The sequence below is a fragment of the Trematomus bernacchii genome, unplaced genomic scaffold (assembly GCF_902827165.1).
Source record: "Trematomus bernacchii unplaced genomic scaffold, fTreBer1.1, whole genome shotgun sequence".
NCBI lineage: Eukaryota > Metazoa > Chordata > Actinopteri > Perciformes > Nototheniidae > Trematomus > Trematomus bernacchii.
In genome coordinates this window covers 4,212,637-4,234,030 of record NW_022987573.1, presented here as the reverse complement: position 1 = coordinate 4,234,030, position 21,394 = coordinate 4,212,637, and the positions used below count along the sequence as shown (strand labels likewise).

Sequence of the window (21,394 nt, the reverse complement as noted above, 5' to 3'; positions counted from 1 at the left end):
TTGCTCTGCTTGTTGTTTGTCACACTGTAGCATAGCATGACCTGCCTTTGTACTTTGTTCGGTAGATTTCTCAATAGATCACAAAGCAACATTTAGCAACATCATAGAAAATGAACAGCTGCTATCACTAGCTCAAAATACATTTATTCATCCAGTAATTATCCAGCTGTCTAAAGATTCCTCGGCTCTGCTGGTTCAGAACCGGACTGTTTTGTAGATTTGTTGGTTACTGGGTTTTGCAGGACTTGTCACTAATAAAGCCTGACAGCATTTGCAATGAGTTTCTCTTCATCTCTGCCCTCCTCTTTTGTAAGATAACAGGCCGTGCTGGGAGTCATTAGACTGTGATGTTCCTCAATCCCCCCGGACTGAGAATCTTGAAAGTCTGGTGTATGAGATCAGTCTGGCCTAGTGAACTGTCAATGTTTACATTTCATAAACGCAGTGTTATTTGACTGGAGTGAAAAGCTGTATCATGTGTTTCAAAGCACTACTAGTATATCTGTCACCGGAGCAGACTGTGAGCTCCGGTCCTACACTTCCTCTCTTTCTTGATAAATGCCCTCAGTTAATCTTCCATTTTCATATTAAATGTGTCTTTATTGCTTCCAGATGAGACCCATTTGGATCAAGAGATTATAGCTGCCATAAATCTACAAACTTCCTTCACTCATCAGATAGCCGCTCTGTCATTGTTTCATTACTTTTGAGAGACTGACAGAACAACTACTCATCTGCTTATTATTACTGCTCTTATTGCAACAATGTGTGTCTGAGGGAAACTGGAAGTAGTGAGGAAGCGGCTCGCTCAAGTTATTGGACAATAACCCTGCAGAGCTGCTGTAAATATCACTTTCCTTGCTTACTGAAAACAGTATGTACAAACTGATCTCATCTCCCAGCCAAGTCAGCTTAAATGTAACTCTCCATTCGTTCTGCAAAGGCTCCTCTTAAAGAGCAAAGCCTGGGGTGCAGTTTGCTCATGAGCTATATTGTTCTCATTAAAAATACATCAGCTTTCCATTTCTTTCATTAATGGGTCAGGTGTTCCCTGGGCAACTTCTGCAAGTCTTCCTAGGGACAGTGGAGAGCCGGTCACTGCAGCGAACACTCTTTTCCCCTGCTGGTACAAACCCTTGTTAGCAGGGAGTCTGTGCCAATTAGGCAGCGGGGGTCTACCAGCCTCTCAGCTAATGACACGGCTGCTGCTGGCCTGTCTCTTATTAGACCTGCCCCTGCCCCTGCCCCCCTGAGCAGGAATAACTCCGGCCAAATGAAGGCTCCTTCGTCTAGCCGGCCAAGATGTAACAGTTCATTTATTCTCCCCAAACATTTCTCCCAGTCAAGAAAAAGAAAGCCTGTGAAAGGCCAGCCAAGGTGCTCTGTGGTTGATAGGAATGCCATTAAGGTCAAGAAAGGTTCCACTGTTTGATTTATTGTTTCTTTTATATGCAGGGATAACAGGGACGTACTATATGTGCTTGAGACGGGATCCAGCACATTGGAATTCTTGAATCCCTGGCTCAGTCAACCCACACATCCATAATTTAAGTCCTGTACGTTTCTGAATATCCGGTAGGGCAATTAACTTAAGTGTGCACTGATGGGCTGTTGTGCGAGTCACATTTTATTACTTTTGGATTCAGTCCTTTTGTCTTCAGCTCTAATAAATAAAATACTATGATTATATGACTTGAAATGTGATGTAATTCTGCAGAATCAATTTGTTAGACAATAGATACATATGGTTAACTAGCACATAAGAGGTGCAGCTTTTAACAAGAAGGTGATTCATCTGGATCTAGCTTCCTGTTACTTTGCCAATCAATACAGCATAAGTGTGCCTGGCATTGTGTGGAAAGCTGTTGAATATCAGCAAACAAGTTCACACCAGCATGTCTGTTTCAGCGTTTGAAGTGCATCGCAGGGAAAACCTTGGTTATAAAAGCCCCTGAGGTTTTACTGTCACCATTCTCTGCTGGAACAATTTGTTGATAGGCGACTGCACTCAAGTCTTCAAAGGGCACAGCCACGGATGAACATACTGTTTCTATAACATCAAGCAAGTTTGCAGTTAAGGAAGTATATGTCACTTTTTTAAATGGAAAAGTGTGGGCTGCAAAAACAGGATAATCTGTTTAATGTTCAAATTATGGTTGAGGAAAAGAGCAGCATACTTGTTTTTTTTACCATATTGGAAAATGTATAGAATTTTTTTTTATCAGATACTTGAATGTTAATAGAGCAGTGCTCTTTTTCTCTACAATAGGCCTTGTCTTTCTAGGAAATGTTTACTTGTCAATGGAAGCTCTTCCTGTGTTTACAACTTCCATCAGCTTCCCAAAGTGGTTGTTACCCCCTTGTGCAGCAAATCTCTTCTGGCTGTCTCTTTTTCAAAAACAAATATGAACACAATGAACATGATGGAACAACATAATCATAGTGATTTTCAATGTAATCCTGCTGGAGGCATTTTTGTACAGGTTCTGTTCTGACATTTAGACGCAGATGGTGGCATGTTGTTTTCAGGACAAGTGTTTTCTTGGCTGGCCAGAACTGCAGCAGCGCAAGGATTTCTCCAATAAATGGGATACAAACACCAAATAAAGGTTCACATCATATTCTCTGGAGGTTTAGCTCTCTAGCCGTCACATTCTTCCTTCATGATTTCAGACACCGGGTCATTGAACCTTGTATTATCGATGTTTGTTGTCATTGTAAACATATAAGAGAAAATACTTTCTTAGACTGTAAGAGCATGTAAAAGCCAGATTCCATCATTCAAAAGAAGCAATGTTTAATACTTAAAATATCTTTCTTTTTATTCGCATAAAGACATTTTATGGGTTTAATGTATCTTCATGTCTTGTACTGTTTGGATATCCCACTGAGCAGGAGCCGACACGGTTCTTACATGTTCCCCCTCGTGGTTCTCAGCAGGCTTGCCTGCCTGTCTGTGCATTGGCCACAGAACTGTTTTTACAAGTGCAGAAGTCACCGCTCCATTGCTCTGCAGCCCAACCGTATAACCAGGCTCTTTTCCTATTCTAGGGAAGTGGAGCGAAGGGAACGCCTCGTGCTCCTATTGCTACCGATTAAGCCTCTTCAGTCATTCTGGCAGCAGACGAAGAAATATGGGACACTTTTCTGTCCCTCTTGACTTTCAATGTACAGCCCCCATTTGCCCCCCCTCCCCCATGTCTTTTTCCTACATTATCTTCCCTCATCCTCCCTCTTCGTCCAGACTTTACGAAGAACCCGTGTCCCCACCCCTGTTTCCCCCAACCTTGAACAAATATACATCGGTGGCTTGGGCTTTTGCAAATGTTGGCTGCCTTGCCACTGAATTCTCCATACCTCATTCGAGACGGGCATCTCTTTTGCTCGTGGGTTTGTTGAAGGCCATCTCTAAGCGGGCCAGGCCAGCATGCTGCTGCAAACGGCCTGAGTGCCAGTGGGGTTTTTCCACTAACACTTGGCTGTCATGCCTTTAACCAGAGGGCCAGACTGAGCTATGCAGAAACAGTTGCCTTCTTCAGCTCCCTTCTGATTTCTTAGAAAGAATGCAGCACTGCAATAACAAACTGTATCTCATATCCTTTTCGTACGTCTTTATTAGAAAGCTCTGCTGTTCTCTGCTGCCATGTTGTCTTTTCTGTTTGGAGGATGAGCTCCTTTGGGACTGCACAGTGAGGTGACCTTGATAGAACGAGAGGCGGAGTAAAGGCGAGAGTGGCACGTTCCCAGCAGGTGCTGCACAACTGTCTGTGACACAGATGGGTAGACGCACAGAAAACCGCTTGAAACCTGCATACATTATGCAAATCAACCTGTGTGTCAATGCATACACATGCAATGAATTAATGCAAGATTACTGTATTCATGGCTGTTTCAACAGTGATGACTCTGAACTGTACAGCAGTTTAAATTGATTCAAAAATTATACTTGGCTTGTTTAGGAGCATGATGTTTAGTGCATGTGCTTTATTTCAATCTCAGGAGCACAATTTACCAATTAAGGTTACACTTTGGCAGTGTCATCTATCCGTCTAGAATTCTCTCTGCTGTCTTTTCCATTTCCCGGGAATGCTTACAGTGGCTCATATCTCAGAAAAGGGAGAAAAATATAGCCTCAACAAGGCCTTGGGGAGCTGCGGAAAAGCAGCACTTGCACAGCAGACCAGACAGTAGCACTGATTCTCTCTACTCTCTACGGAGTCGGCGGGGAAGAGCTACTTTCTTGACCAAATGACCGCCCTTTACTCCGTCTGACCATCTGCGTCGCAGCTCAGCCAAGCCCAATCCAGTTCAGCTCCTTTCCATTCTCCTTTTCATGCGCTGACATTTTTATCCTCCTATTAAAACTTTTAAGGGCCCATTATCTAAGAGGAAGGAATGTTGCTTTACTAGTGTGGTGGCTCCATGCTTAGGCCCCTTCTTTTCAGTTTGTAACCCACCAACACTAGCTAGCTGCTTATGTTCTCCAGCTAGCGTTGAGGAGACGTATGACAGCAGCTCAGCGTGGACCGTGAGCCCTCTTTTCTCTGCCCTAAGCACTCAGAGCAGACAATAAACCCTTGGCATGCCTTCTACTACTTCAGCCCCATTGTTTCAGTCTCTCCACGACATGGTTCTCAGGTTTAAGAGAGCTGTGGGGAAGAACCTGTGGCCTCCTTGGATCTTTTGTTCGACATCTTACATGTTACATGGCATCTTAGTTTGAGCACCGATGTTAAACTTTTCTTCTTTTGCACAGTCCGACATGTAATGTTAAAATCCTACCCTTCTGTTGAGACTTTGGTAGAAGGGTTTTTGCTCAGAAGGACATTCATAAAGAGACTGGATCTCTTGTGTCCATGATGCAAATATTTCTCTGCGTCAGATAATATGAATTCAGTAGATATTATTTAGTGTTCTAAGAGCTGGCCTATTTCTGAGTAATCCGTTTGTAGTCTGTTTAGCCATGCACATCTCGTTTGAAAGGGATTTGTTTGCATGTAGTTAGAAAATCTGTATTAGGTGAGCAAAAGAAACTGAGCACATTGGCCAAATGCAATGCAATGTCAGTACCCAATAGCCCGACACCTGATGAGGATTTTGCTTTCTGTTATCTATAAAACTCTTAACTTAGTGTAAATGGGTTTTCTGTTATTAGACATCGTCTCTCAACTCCATTCTCGTCGGAGAATCTTATTGGTAATCAGAAACAAAGACCGCGGCACTAGAGAAAGTCTTGGCCTGGATATCAACTGGCTTCATTGAAACCCCTAAACAATCGGCCAATGACCCCAGAGGCTAAGACCCATAGCTTATGGCTGCTGAAAGTTGTGAGAAACTGCTTGTTCATTTGTTGCTCACAAGTGATAGAGTTGAATTGCCAGCCACTGGCTGAGATGGAGATTTGAGCTCCTGTCAATCTCTCCACACAGTTATCCATTTAGACTGACTTGCCCTGAGGACTCCATCAGTAAATCCTTATGTTAGTTCACTGTTGTATCAAATTGCCTCACCTGCTGCTTTTCAGAAAGGTGGCTATGTGATGTGAAATGCACTTAATGTCATGTCCTGCAGGCACTCTGAACTAAAGCTTCTTTTAAATGTTGAGAAAACCAAGGTAATGCTCTTTTGTAAAGCTAAAAAGACTCCAGAGACTGCTTTGGATATTGTTACTATGCAAGGACAAGTACTCCAAGTGGTTAGCTGTTATAAATACCTTGGTATCTGGCTTGATGATTGTCTTACTTTTAAACTTCAGGTCACTAATCTGCTTAAAAAGCTGAGGGTTAGACTAGGTTTCTTTTTCAGAAACAAGTCCTGTTTCTCTTTTGAAGCCAGAAAAAGGCTAGTCACTGTGACCTTTTTACCTGTGCTAGACTATGGTGATTTGATCTACATGAATGCACCTGCCCATTGCCTGGAAAGGTTAGATGCCGCCTATCACAGTGCTCTGAGATTTGTTACTAACTGTAAAGCACTTACTCATCACTGTACCCTGTATGCCAAGGCAGGTCTGCCTTCACTTGCTGTTCGGAGGCTCAGTCATTGGTACATGTTCATCTATAAAGCTATGGTGGGTAAACTACCGACTTATATCTGCTCCTTGATCTCACGGAGAGTGGCAAGTAGCTATTACCTGAGATCCCAGGATGTGTTCTTATTACATGTGCCAAGTGCTAGGACTGTTTTAGGTGCTAAAGCTTTTATGTGCGCTGCTCCTCTAGCTTGGAACACTATGCAAAACATTTTGAAACTGAGCATTTTGATTCCCTTGCATCATTTTAAAGCGCGGCTGGATGAAATGTTATTAGATACCTGTCAATGTAAATAGGTTGCTAATGTATACCCCTGTAATTATGTTGTGATGTCCTTTTGTTTTCTGTTGTTTTTATGTGTAACTAATGTACCGCAGGTCTCCCTTGAAAAAGAGATCGTTGATCTCAATGGGATTTTTTAACCTGGTTAAATAAAGGCTACAAACAAACAAACAAACTTGCTGCAGATCTCACATATTAAGTTGAATTTTCACTGACTCAACGACACAAAAATGGATTGTGCTTCCAGAGTGTGAAAAACCACTAACTGTGGTCACATTATCCCCAAGGATCCTGCTGTTGTTTCTTTAAGAAAAAGAAATGTAAGCAATGTAAATTTAGAATACTCAACGAGATCTAAGTGGGGCACATACTGAGTGCTACTATAATAAGTATTGTCTGCCCTTGTGCTTAAAGGCCCTGATTGGATATCTAGGGAAAAACTGTTTCTCAAAAAGTAAGATTATTTTAACCGGTAAGCTATTATTAATAATAATAACTACTAAACAATAAAATAATATACATACCAAGTGGTTATTATTTTAGCAAGTATTTTTTTATTGAATAAACTAACAAAACATGTTAAGTTACCATTAGAGTGATCGAAATCTTTTTATGTAACTAATTAACTCCCAGAAAGAAAGCAGTAAACATATTTCCCCAAATGTCTTTAACACACAGGTTTTATTGAGCGTACCGGGCAAAAAGTGATTTATTGGCTTCTGGCAACAGCATCACCTCTTAGTGTTGGGTACAGAGGTCGTGACCCGACCCAGGAGGATAGACTTGTGGCTCTTCTGCAGAAGGAACACTCCCACTTGTTTTCTTGGTTAATTGCAGTGTTCCTTTTTTACCACAGTGCAGTAGTTTCGAGGACGCCTGTCTGTGTCCAGCAGTGTGAAAACCATATTCCCTCCGTAGCTGTTTGAAAAGACTCCCTCTCAAGAATCTGGACTCTATTTCCTGTCCAGTTCTGAGCCCTATAAAGAAGTCTGTGATGTTTTTTTTATTAGTTTCTACATATAGTTATGCTTTATTGGTCAGCAGATTGTTTTAGTTGACTGTGGCACTTGTTGTAGCATTTACATTTTTTCTCTCCTTCACTTTTCCATCCACCTCCTTATGAAAGGATGTTTTTCTTTCTGCTTCCCGTCATTTAATAATGATAGAAAGTTGATGCATTTGGCAGCCAGTTAGAGGGAACAGCACACAGTGGATGATAGCTTGGCCTGGCCTGGAGAAAAGCGCCATTGTGTCAACACTTGGGCTTTTATTGGTCCTCCGAGAGATGAAGGCCCAGGTTCTGGCCCCAGTCCGACATGCTATTGATGGATGGTTCTATAGCGTTCGAGGGGGAAAGGGGGTGCATACAATTAAAGGGGAGTGAAGTGAGTTTTGGGATGCATAATACCACCTTAGTAAGTAATCTATAGTCTTTTGGGGTTACTTAGTTGGAAATTCAATCCTCTGTTAAGTTCATAGAGGTCTGCTTCTTGCGCTGGCCTCAGATTGACACAAAGCCAAGGAAAGGGACCACTGAATTCCACATCCTACTTAAATATCCACATGACTCGCTGTGAAATTTGCAGCACTTTGCAGCAGCTGCTCTGTTGATGCTCATTCATGGTCACTTCACTCCTGTCCTGCCGTGCTTTTTTCTTTATTCCTTCAGAGCTTGAGCGCTGGCCCGGTGTTTGTTCAGCGCTGAGTCTTTGTGAAGCAGGGAGAGCTGTCGATGCAGTTAGTGTCTGAGAGTTCACCCCGTCTGCAAACCACGACAAGAGCTCAGGAAGGAAAGTCTGAGAGGATCGTGTGACCTTGTGACACTTGTTGACAGACTTAAAGTGATGGAAAGTATTTAAGCAGCAGGTCAAACTTGCACTGTCAGCTCCGTAAAGACTCAGAATAGATTTCAGCCAGTTAGCGTAATACATAAAAAAGGCAGGTTGCGTTCTTGGCAAAACATATGGAAAACAAGAGGGCATAATTAAACAAGGTTATGGTGGCAGGAGTTAAACTACATAAATAAGTAGTCAAGCACAAAACGATGTAAAAACACGTTTCTGTCAAGCTGAGATTGTTTTCTCCTTATAGCCCTCAAGGCAGGTACGTAGAAACTGTATGACAGCACAAGCTTTTCTAGACGGACACACCATTGGACTTCAGAGGGGGAGCACACACACAAGGTTATATGTGCTTTACTAGGTGTTGACACTTCCATATGCAAATGCTTACATTTGTTGCAAAAAAAGTTGACTCATTAAGAAAGTTAGACCTCCAAACCCCCTTCAATGCAACAGCTGATTTAATGAGACATTAATGGAGATATCCTTTTGCTCACTGCCTCCTTGTTTGCCAGAATAGAAGAAAACTGAGTGAGATCTGTTTTATTTTTAATGAGCCAGAGGGCTGAGGTTGTCCCTGCATCTGCAGCGGTGGCAGGGTATCACATGGAATAAGTCAAATATCAGTATTCATTATTGCAGTACAGAGCAGAGGGAGTGCTGTTTCTTCTGTGTGTGTGTGTGTGTGTGTGTGTGTGTGTGTGTGTGTGTGTGTGTGTGTGTGTGTGTGTGTGTGTGTGTGTGTGTGTGTGTGTGTGTGTGTGTGTGTGTGTGTGTGTGTGTGTGTGTGTGTGTGTGTGTGTGTGTGTGTGTGTGTGTGTGTGTGTGTGTGTGTGTGTGTGTGTGTGTGTGTGTGTAATAATTCATGACGTGAGGGTTTCAAGGAAATGCATGCTAGGTGTCTGTTGTGCCTCTTCATGAAGTATTTATACATTCCACAGAAATTATTCATCATTTATGTGCCATGTTTAGTCAAGTATTATTAATGTTATATCTTCATTGTTTGTTGTTAGAGTGTTGTCGCATTTTGAAGTGCTTCACCTTGGTGATAAAAGGTGCACTGACCCCTCTTGTTTGGTGCAACCCCCTTTGTTTTCGTTCTCTTCAGGCACATTTTTTTTACCAAGGAGTTTTCTTCACTGTGATCTCCTCTCTTTTCTTTATGGGGGATTACCTCAATTAAAATTACAGGTCTACTGGATCGGCTCCTGCTGAGAATTGTTATCCTTTCTGTAGGCAGCCTCCTTTTTATAGCCTAAACCGAGTGAGCGTGTTCCAACAAGTGCTTAAATCTTTGTGAAGGGGTACTGGGTATGTCCATCACCAGCAGTAGGCATATATGTGACTCAGGGTCGGAAAGCGTGACACTGCCTTTGAGCATTTGTACTCCTCTTACCAGCTCTGTGACAACTGATTTAAAACCAAACTCTTAGTTTTACTGAAAGGTATGTGGCTTTAAAACTGTGTGTAATCTGTAGAAGCAGTTAAGAGATAAACTGCCTCTCTCTCTCTCTGTGTCTTGCTGTTTCTTTCACAGTGCAATCTGATGGCGGAAAGGACGGACCCACCTGCATGGACAAGAATCACGGCTGTGCTCACATCTGTAGGGAATCACAGAAGGGTGGCATCTCCTGTGAGTGTCGACCTGGATTCCAGCTCACGCGTAACATGAAGGACTGCAAATGTAAGTCATGTCAACCTGAAGCATAGTGCCTCTCTGTGAAAGACACACACACACACACACACACACACACACACACGCACACGCACACGCACACACACACCAGAAGAAGGATTTATAGGCTCCTCATGAAGAGGTAATGTGGTTGGAAATGTGCCGATGATGGATAATTGTGCTCATTCTGCAAATGCCTTCCAACAGATTTGAAGTAGACTACTGACATTTAAGTTACATTACCAAGCCGTGACTAATGTTCTAAATAGTCCCTCGTAAAGAAAAACATGTTTATCAAATAAGGAGCGATCATTTACACAACCAGGGCAAGTGTGGAGGTTACTCGAAGGGGACCGCTCTGATGGACAGCGCACACTTCCTGTTGCTGTGCAACGGAGATCATCCTGTCAGAGCTGGGGCCAGAGCTGATGGGGGATTTGTCTGTGTTTGGATAAGGATTGGAGAAGTGTTATTCTATAGTTTTTTCTTTGACAGCCCAGGAAAAGGGCAAAAGGCTCTGGGATGGTAGGGTGCAGACAGGATGGCGGTGGCTTGTTCGTGCTCTCTTTCACTCTGTCATCACAGGTGTGTTAGAAGTGCCGGGGTTAATGCTCCCCTCGCCCGCTAGCAAATAAATGTATTTGCACTTAAGGATTTGCAGACACACACACACTTAAACCCGAAATCTTACTCATCCCATCATTTATGTGTAACTGACATGAATCTTGTGCTGTTTGTAAGAAATGTCACACGTTTTTTTTAAGAGTTCACTTAAAGGGGACATATTTGACTCATTTCCCGGTTCATACTTGTATTTTGGGTTTTTACTAGAACATGTTTACATACTTACTTATACTTGAATGTTATTTTTTTCCTCCTATCCGGATAAACCTGTATGCACCTTCTGTCTGAAAGGCTTTTTTTTTATTGCCTGTCTCTTAGCCTCCCTGGTGAAAAGGCCCAGTGTGCTCTGATTTTAATGCGAGAAAAATATGGCGCACCTTCAGCAAAGATAATGGGTGGATATACTCAGATGGTGGGGTTTTCTGTAATGAGCATCCATGTGAAATAGGAAGGGTAGCCAAATCTTAATGGCTTCTTTGTTTTCTGATCTAGGCAGCCCACAAAAAAGTGACTGTGTTGTATTATTTCACAGTGTGTGGGTTGGTAGGCAATCCGGATACCCACATATCCACACTGAAAAAGTTAGTTTTATATATGACACACACATTTGTCACCTTTACATTTTTGGCCAATTCTGCTTGATTAATTAAATTCCTTATAATGAAGAAGGTTCATGCAGTGACTTGTAATGAGTGAGTAAGTCCAGCCTCTTGCTCCAGGCCACAACAGCCACTATTGGAGAGTTTAAAAATGTGACCATGTCTGAAGTAATGAATAGATAAAGCAATGGTAATGACAAATGTAATTGAACTTACCCATTTTCACATTATGATACGCATATTTTAATTATAATATGGCTAGAGGTCCCATTGGTTTGCAGAGCTCTAATCCTATTGAATATTGTAAGCAGTTTTGAGTCTAACCAATCATTATGCTGGTGTGCCGCTTTAGTCATTTGGGAGTGTTTTCATCAACATATTGTGACTGTTAATCCAATCGTTTTGAAGGAACTTTACAATAAGGAGCTTTACATACAGTCTCCTTGTAGCCCTCTGAAGGGCTGAATGCAGTCTGAGCCTACATTATTAACGTCATAGAGCATATGGCTCGGAGAAACAGAGTGTATTATCCTGAAGTGTCCTCCAGCTGGGGACATTTGTTGCATGTCTCTATACCTCCATTTCTTGTCACCTTTCTACTGTCAACTTTCTAAAGTGTGTATTATCCTGTATGCACCGTTTATATTAACTGTGTGCTCCTTAATAGTGACGTGTAACTACGGTAATGGAGGTTGCCAGCACATCTGCGAGGAGACAGACCACGGCCCCAAGTGTTCGTGCCACATGAAGTTCGTCCTCCACAGTGATGGAAAGACTTGTGTAGGTGAGTCATCTCATCCGGATACATTTACCAGGGGCAGGAAATAATGGCTTTTGAATGAAAAAAGCAAAATGAGTACCACAAATGATTAACTTGTAATGTCCAACAGCACATTTTAAGTCTGAAATGAGGTTTATTGTGATAAAATAAAGTTGAAATGCAGGCCTCGGTACATTAGCTCTCCACCTGAACTTTCTCTCTTGATCTGTGACATACAAGGACAAAAGGCTACCACTCAATGTGCTTCCCCCTCTGCTGCTGCTCCAGTAACCTCTCAGTCCCTGCATCTGCTTTGGCTTCTCCTCCTCTTCCTCCTCCTCTTCGCTGGACCTATTCCTCTCTGTTTCTCAGCCATGCAGGCAGACGCACACCTTCTATTAGCCCTTGGGTCAGTTCCTCCACTGCTTCCCATTGGGAATTAACTCACACACCTGACCTAACCTTCCACTGGCATTTATCAGTGTTTGCCTCAGTTGACTTAAGTTAAGTAAAAATCATTCAGCCACTCAGGCATATTGAACCGTTCTGAAGGGCAGTTTCCCGTCAGATGAGGCCTGCAGGTGGAGTACAGTCAGAGTGTGGGTCTCGATAAATGCGTACGGATTTTGCTTAGCCATGCAGAATTGCACAGACTTCATCGACAACCATGGAACATTAACGATAAAGTAAGTCAGGTGTAAATTTGAGACTGAGCATTAATGCAGACAGGCTTTTATTTTATCCACCATTTACCCAGAGTGTCATTAATAGTTTCTGCGTACAGTACAAACCTATTTAATCCATTTAGCGAGTACTTCGCAAGGACAGTGACCTAAGTTTGTAATGCAAGCTTCAGTGAGTTGGATAGGACGCATTTTCTTTGTCAGGAAGACAAACATAGTAAAATAATCAGAGGCTACGCCTGCAGAGCAGACTGGTGAGGTGGTTGCTTGGTTTCAGTGGCTGTTAAGTTTGAGAGTTTGGTTTGGGTAGCGGCTGATTAGCTCAGTGCTTCTGGATCCCATATATTACCGCAGCCCTGATGAGAGCCAGCCCTATGTCAAGGTCTGGTCAGCCAACCTGTCATTATTGCTGTACCCTGCGAGGCCAGGGGGACGCCGCAAAGTTGACCGCAACAAAATTATATGTTTTAGCTTGTCTTGTTCCCAAGGCAGAGCAAATGTACATTTGGTTTGCCAGATTAGGAAGCAGTCAGCCAGTTAAAGTCTCTGATTTCCACCTCAGAGTCTGGGGTTACAGAGGTGGAGGCCGGCTGCTCTGCGGTCGACACGGGGGCGCTCTGTCTCCTAGACACTCTATTAGTTAATAAAACCTCAATAAAGCAAACAGTCTGCCAAATGAACCACTGACAGCAGAGTGATGGACAAGAATGCTGGAAGACCTTCAGTAAGGCACCGCTCGTCTGCACTGGGGCTGTAACTGTGGAGGGTTTTGAAAATATTCAAAAGCAGCACACGCTACTTATCTGTATTTGATTTCATACATAGCACTTTAGAAGCTGCATACGTATATTTCAAGTGCATGTGCTAGGTTTAAATACAATAACTGTATCTTACAATATATGTATTTTAAAATAAATACAACCACTATCTCTGCTTAAAACTGAGAAATCCTATTTGTGAATTAAGTTCTAATTAGTCTTAAATGTCACAAAAGATATTTGAATAAATGTATCTCTGGGGTTGTCTTCATGGCACACGGTGATAATTGCCCTCAGAAACACGTACAAAAAATAGTACATGATGTATAGAGTGTAGACAGGTATCCATAGCAACCACACAGAGTGAAAACATATACCAATTTAGCCTCCCTATTGATTTGACAAGGTTTATGATTGAGTCTGCCTTCTTCATACAAAAAGAAACATGATTACAAACTTAGTCTGGTGGGCTTTTTCAGTATGCTGCAGATTCACCGTTCCATCCATCTTGTGGGAGTGTTTGATATGAATCCTGACACTTTTTGTATTCATTATGCGGTGTCTCTCCTCACCCAGGCTTGGTTGTGCATTTTGTAATAATACACCACAGGCTGCCTGTTGCCTCTTTATCCTTCCCATCTCACCTCTGTTGATACCTTGCATACTCTAGGTGGGAATTAATATCAGGGGCCATTTTTCTGAATGGCAGTCACACATCGACTGCTTTCTTATTCCTGCACACACACTATTTGAGTCATGTGTTCAGTTTCCTTCTGAAACAATCTTATAAAAGTCAGGTTTATTTGTCTGTGCATCAAGTGAGTTCAGGTATCAGAAAAGAGAAGCCATCATGTGGAAGCATTCACGCTGTTAGCTCAGCACATCATAAACATTCACAAATAGCAGGCAGATGCAGACATGCTCAGAGTTCAATCATCTGAAGAGTTGGCCACACTATGCTAGACACACACACACACACACACACACACACACACACACACACACACACACACACACACACACACACACACACACACACACACACACACACACACACACACACACACACACACACACACAAACATAGGAGAGCAGGAGATGTTATAAGATACAAACAGAAAGCTATACAAACAACTACACAAACATACAGTACATATCCAGCATGCATGCATCACATGCATGTAAACACGTGTAGTCTACATGCGTATGCGCATAACATAAACACACTGTGCTCTTTCGGGTGGTCTGTGCATTCATGCTGCTGTTTCAGATGTACCTCTCAGTCCTCTGTCCTCTCTGTGAAGCTTTGTGGTGTTGATCTGGTACTGTCAGAGTTTTTCTTTCCTCATCTGGCACCTCAGCTCGCCTTTGAATTGGTCAGTCTGACATCCTCAGGGCCCGAGAGTGCATACTTTAATTACAGGGATTGAACAGGAGTTTTGTTCTGAAATAATATTTTTGGAAATATAATAGAAGTAGTGTAAGGATAAACATGGTTTCTCGCACTGCTATTAAAAAGAAAAGGCCCTCAAGTGGTTTTTACCTTTTTCAATTTTGTAAATGTGCTTAAAGGCCCAATCCGTCACCCCAGCTGTATCATGGACGAGTACATGGTCCGCATACTAAATGTATGCCATGTAGTCAAGTCTAAATATGCACTCAGTGGGCTGTAGAAATAAATTCACTCTGCAAATTTGCTTTTAAGAATGATTTAATTAAAAATCATTATTTTATACTTAAATGATCGTTATTAACAAAAGATAGAGTACTGTTATTTTTAAATCGGTTTTTTTGTGACAGCTCATAAATTGTACGGCTGGGCCACTGACAGTGCTTAGAGACTTGACATAACAGCCTAACAACATTAATTCTGAAATTATCTGACCATAAAAGACACCATAAAGCGCAGACATAAATCTGGCCCTGTCTTTCAGCTTGCAGCACTAACCCACCACTCGCTTTGTCTGTCAAGGCTCGCAGCACTCATACTAACTAGCAAAAGCCTCATCTCTCACACACAAACAACAACAACTGCACTTTGTCTGCACTGTGTGGAATATTGACTTTGCATGATTGCATGTTGCGAGGTAACACTTTTGCCTTGAGATGTCACCGTTTTCATCTTAGACGAGGAACTGCCATCATCAGTTTTTTGTTAGGATTTGGAAAATAATCATTGCTCTTTGCTCAGTTGTTAGTTTAAGAGGCTGTCTTTTCTTTTGCAACAACGTTATGTCATTCTCTCAGGTAGTTATCGCCTCCTGTGGGCATGAATGGACATTAACCATTTGCAAGAGAAAGGATCCCCTCTCATTCATTCTATCCACCTTTCTCCTAGCCTTATAATATCTGTATGACTTATGGGTGGGTCTTCATTTTAGTTTGAGCTTTTTGATAAAATGAACACTGTGACAGAAAAACAACCTTCAGACGGGATAATGTGATTATTAATCACTTTACCTGCTACTACTGACGGATGGGAAGACAACCTGAAAAATTGGCCTCTGATAGCTGTAACAAATTAAGTTAGGGTAGCTTTATTTGCAGTGATGAAGTTCTGCTGTAGGTCGACCCGGGAAGTTAGTTATTCTGTCAAATATTTATTCGACCGCCAGGATTAAAAAAAAATTGTTAGGCTATCAACGAACTAGCTGCCGGTCGGATAGCTGCTCATCACCACTGCTAAGCTAAAGGCGGATTTGTTTCGGCGTGATGGCGATTAGTAGTTTATTTACTTTCTTGTTATAGCAACCGCCATTTTTTGACCCATTGGACATTTACAAGTGGGGAGTTTACTGACTTAATTTACGTAGTAGAATAAAGTGACCTTTCTTCAACTTGTGTTAACCACAAACCTTATTTCAGGCATTAGACGAAAATATGTTCAAATAACCGCCATCTTCGAGACTAGAGAACCGGAAGTTGCAAAATGCTAATGAGCTAAGCTAAATTTGTGGCTCAAACCTGCAGTGCAGAATGTTTCTCTCGCCCTTATGGCCGTCAGAGTAATTACACAAACATTTAAGACGTATACTTGCCCGAGTGCACGCCGCATGTCACCTGTACTCCAGCTTGACATGAATATAAGCTCAAAATGTGTGATTCCAAATCGACAAGGTTGCGTTTCACCTCATTAATAAAAAGTGCCATTACTGATAAGCCTCAGAGCGTTTCAGATTGATTCAATGTTAACTGCAACAGAATAAATTAAATTGCTAAATATGCACCAAAGGTCACTTCTTCAAGATGTCCTTCCATCCCGAGACGTACAAGGCAGAGGTATAATTAAATTATCTCATTTAAGGTTTGACAGGCTGTGTTCCCTCATAATTCATTTTCCTTAAATATGTGAAAAGGAAAGACACTTGTACTATAAGTCTCACAAACGCCACTTTAGTGACGGGAATAACAAGAAGTCCTGCCCATAATTCGCTTTAGGAAAAAGGTGGATATACTGTAAAACCACATCAGATTAGTTCTTGTCACATGCTCATGATTTACTTAACAAACAAATGCTGCGTGGTTCAAGTGTACAAAGAACTAAAGTGGTGTTTTTACAATGTGTGCGTGTGTGTGGGTGTGCGCGTGCATGCAGGGGAGAGGAGTGTCCAGTCCCAGGCAGCCCCCGAGCTGTTCCCCAATGGTAAATATGCGTTCCTCTGACTCCTCTCTCTGGGGGTCTGTGGGTGTGGGGAGAAGAGGAAGCTAACCTAGCAGGCCCTGATCCTTCCCCTCCCCACAGGGGCATCATCCTTCTGACCCTCGACCTCTGACCCCCTCCTCCCCTACCTTCCTCTTCCTTCTGTGAATGCCCTCTCAATAACAACCCGCTGCCCCTGTCAAACCACACCTTTTTAAAACACAGCTGCAAACCTCTGACCAGCAGTATAAACATCATATAAACTTAGAAGATATAGTATATTATAAGTGATTGAACAAGTTACTCCCAACCTTTCTGTCTTAAAATAAAGCAGCAGGGCCCCTTATCACATTTCATATGTCTGTGCAACGCTCGCAGTTCCACCAAAGAGTGATTTCCCCTCTTAACTTCTCAGATGGTTTCATTTAATAACTGTTCACGGCCCAAAGAGGTCCACAGGGAATGTTTTCTGCAGAGTTTTTAATACTTTGATAGGATGTTGAATGCAGGACATTTACTATTATGTATTGATTATTTTCACATTTATCCACACAGGATCCGAATGTGTCTCTTTTACATTTCATTTGGCTGTCACTTTCTTATCCAAAGTCTCCTGCAGATTGAAGCATCGACTGAAAATGGATTTATTACCACAAGTAGAAGTGGCCTCCATCAAAAGTCCAAATCAATTCATCTGCGATGACTTCTCAAAAGGAAGACATAAGAGTTTGGTTTCCTCTGTGTTTTTGATACGACTGAGATGAGAGAAATTGAGCGTGTACTGTTCCAAACATTTGGTCATTGTGTTCCTGAAGTCTGTCATCACGGCCTATTAGCTTTGGTAAGGGAGCCAATAAAGTGTCCATGATTGCTTCATAGGAAAGATAAAACACTGAGTCCCTCTAAACTTCCTCTTGTCATGCACACGTAATCTTGTGTTCTATCATAATCAGTTGCAGGGAATTCATCCGTGCTATTCCAGTCCAGTTTTTCTTCTTTATTTTACAACATCTGCAGTAAAATGATATTTGGATCATAAATGCAATTCCAGAATGAGCTTTGTTTTAATAAATAAGGCAATGATGCCAGCAGAAATAAACTCATACATCTGCATCAATGAATCAAACCTTGATACTTCAAAGACTATTTAATTATACCCTGTAAGACTCAGGGAGGAGGCTTGTTCTCAGAGGAGTAGCCTGTTCAAGGTAAGAAGAAAAACTAAGCTGTTTAAAATTACTAGTTGTTACTACTGTATGCATACTGAGCTTCCCTCATGCCACAATATAACAATCTGACCTATTTTAGGATTTTGTGTCCTAGTTTCTGTTATTTTTCTTCTCAGAAATAGAAACATTAGGAGCAAGAGACATATTTTGCGTCCTCCATCAGTTGTTCCCCAATGATTTCCTGTGGTACTGTACCATGCTGAAACCAGCGTTTCTCAGTTGCATCTCTAGAGAACATTAGCACACTATTGTCAATTTTATTTTTCTCATTGTTTGGTTTAGTTATTGAGAGCGCACTCACTCTTTGTAGAGTTTTTGTCTAATAACAACTCTTCCTTTCTGATGAACTATAGCTGAATGTTGCCGTTTCGTCAAGAAAACAATAGTTTCTTGTTTTAAAAAATATTTTTTTTTCACCTTAGCGTCTATTTCCCGTGATCCAAACTCAGAGGACCTCTGCCTTTTTTGTGAGTCTATCATAAATGTCTGATGACAAGTTGCACTGCGGGTTACTCTTCAACATTTCTGATGCAAAACAAGAAGAAATCTGCAGCTAGAAATCTTGCAGCTTTGGATAAAAGATCATGAACACGATATGAACCCCTCTTTTTTAAACATACACTGTGGAAGCTCAGCACTAGACCAGACATCCCGCACGTCATATCGGAGAATATTTACAAAAGTCTGCCCACTGTTACTGTAATTGCCGGTCCCAACCCGGTGCACTGTGGATGTGGCTGGTATTCATCCAAAACACACAAACCCACACACATACCAGAGCATGTGTCTCTCCCCTGTCTTCACAAAACCATAATGTCAGAAATATTTCTTTGCTCTCTTAACACATGATCATTACAGTTTGGTGAGATGGCTGCCTGACTAAGCGTTTTGAGGCATGTCCTGACACTATCTTATCGTCTCGTCTGCCAACTGTCTCTGCTCACACTTTGCAATTATGTGAACCCACAGTGCTGCGCTCGATCCTGGGATGGCCTAATACTCATCATCTTTCTCTTTGAATGATCAGAGGCTAAATCTCTGTGTTCTGTGAAAGACAGGCGTGGAAAAAGTAATCAAAACATTTCACAGAAAAGGATTTCAGCTGTTCAAAATGTTTTATTGAGCTTATGTTAGGACACAATAGTAGTTTAACAGTAAATGCAAAACATAGTGAAACAAAAAGTAGAGAGACTCATAAAGTCTTTAACCTGACTCGGTACTGTCTGTTGCAAAAAATCATTAGCTACATTAAACACAAGAAGCTACTTGCTGTACCTGACCAAGAAAGGTTGTAAAACCCCTAAATCAGGAAATGGTGCGTTTCAATCCTTATAGAAATCAAACACGACACACACGAACACTTCTGCAAAGTGTGTGATTTTAAGTTGAAAACATTTCACTGATGTAATTGAGTTTATATAAAAAACATATCTTTGTCAAATGCATTAGCATCATTCAAAGGAAAAAAAAGCCAGAACCAACTGAGATCATAATACAGAAGTCTATAAAGGGAGTCACTGATACAGCTAATTGCTGTATAACCTAAAACAAACCCAGATTGTATAGTGTTTGCAATGTTGATTTAGTCATTTCCAAGTTAAGGCCCTTTTTCCATAGTGAGAAGTGTTTTTTTTTCTCGCTGTAAATTCATATTTACTTTAAGTGTGTCCAAGTGTATTAGTGCATCGTGTTCAGCCTTCAGCAACGTGATCCCTTGAACTGTTAAAACTGTTCTTTATAAAAACAACTATAAAACACAAGATTACATCACTGTAAGCACCTGTTTTGCTTTGATGCATAATTGCAGTCTACAGTTGAGTATTTTATTTGAGAGAAAAGAGCTTTACAAAGTTTCATTATGGCTGCTGCAGGCAGTGCAGATCTCAATTTAAGTCAAGGGGATTAGGTGTTTCCCCAAAGGGATCCTCATTCTCTATCAAATAAAAACCTGCGCAGCTGCATTTCCTCTTTAGTGCCACGTGTGAGCTGCCATCTCCCTGCCTGTGAGAAGTCTTCCACTCGCCCAGCTGTGCTGCTTCATCCTGAGAAGAGCTGCCAGCCAGCATCCTACAGCCCATTAGAGAGAAGTGAAGCACTGTGTGGATGACCAGTTGCCTTACAGCACGTTAAAGTGGTTGTTCCACGTCGCAAAAGTCTTTTTTTATTGTTTTTTTGTTCTGAAGTGTGGGACGCTTTCTATAAAGCTGCCAAAAACCATTGAGGCCCACACTATTCACTCTTATGGGAGAACAAATTTCTCCTGTGCTGTTGCTTAAAATGAAATTCTCAGTGAAATGTGTCACTGTCTAGAGAAGAGACCTCAGCTATCCTGTCTTGACTGACTACTTCCCTTTTTTTTTTAAATCAGTCCAGCCAACACAGGGGCATGGTAGCTGAAATTGCTTTTTTATCCCCAAAATGCCTGGAAGGTTTTGTTAAAAAGAAAACTGGAAAAGTGGCTTTTCTGTCGTATCTGTCTCGAACCTCTGCCCTCATGATGGAGGGGGACAGATGCCCTGCAGTGCAAAGGACTTTCAGAGGTCATAATTCACCTTGACCAAAAAGAAGCAAACATGCACACACTTTAGAGGAAACACATGAAACTTTATTTTTGGCTGTGTTGAATCTAATATTTTTAATGACTGTTTCCTTTCATTATTCACAAGCATTTTCTGAAAAACTGTTAATCCCATCCAGCTGCTGCGTTTATGACTGTTCTGTTTTCTTGTTTCCTTCTTTATTACTATGTTTACTGAGTACCTTACTCTGCTTCTTATTGTCTGACTGCTGTTTGACATAGATGCTGAATATGATGAGTGTGTCTTCTAATGTTTGCTACAATGCCAGTATGTACTGTATATATGCTGGGAGGAACAAGTAGGTAGTGACTTTTTCGACAGTGTATTTTTCTATGTCTCACTGTGTTTCTCTACAGAGACATGTGCAGTGAACAATGGCGGCTGCGATAGCACATGTCATGATTCAGTGACAGGAGTCCGCTGCAGCTGTCCTGTCGGCTTCACTCTGCAGCCGGACCGCAAGACCTGCAAAGGTAAACCTGCGCCATTAAAACCACACCTGTCCAGATGTCTACAAATTCATCACAGAATCATCAAGTTATTTACGTCCTCCCTGATAGCAACTTTTGCTACTATCATTGTTTTCCAACCACTAGTGCTCTGTCAATGTCTATATCCTTACTGGTGCCACCAATCTTACACTGCTTTCTGCTTTTTAGCTGCATATTTTGAGTAATATTCTGTCAAGCAAA

General features: G+C 41.6%; 1 protein-coding gene across 3 annotated transcripts in view; it reads left to right on the top strand.

Moving 5' to 3' along the window:
- The window catches only part of scube3 (signal peptide, CUB domain, EGF-like 3), a 70,202-nt gene that overhangs the window by 31,495 nt on the left and 17,313 nt on the right, over positions 1-21,394 (top strand). The window contains exons 5-8 of one of the 3 annotated variants that reach the window (XM_034126453.1): positions 9,693-9,839; positions 11,721-11,837; positions 16,850-16,897; positions 21,059-21,175. In XM_034126453.1, the coding sequence (XP_033982344.1) occupies positions 9,693-9,839; positions 11,721-11,837; positions 16,850-16,897; positions 21,059-21,175 (429 nt within the window). Of the gene's footprint in view, positions 1-9,692; positions 9,840-11,720; positions 11,838-16,831; positions 16,898-21,058; positions 21,176-21,394 lie in introns of all 3 variants that reach the window. The other 2 variants (XM_034126452.1, XM_034126454.1) reach the window with 2 other exon arrangements.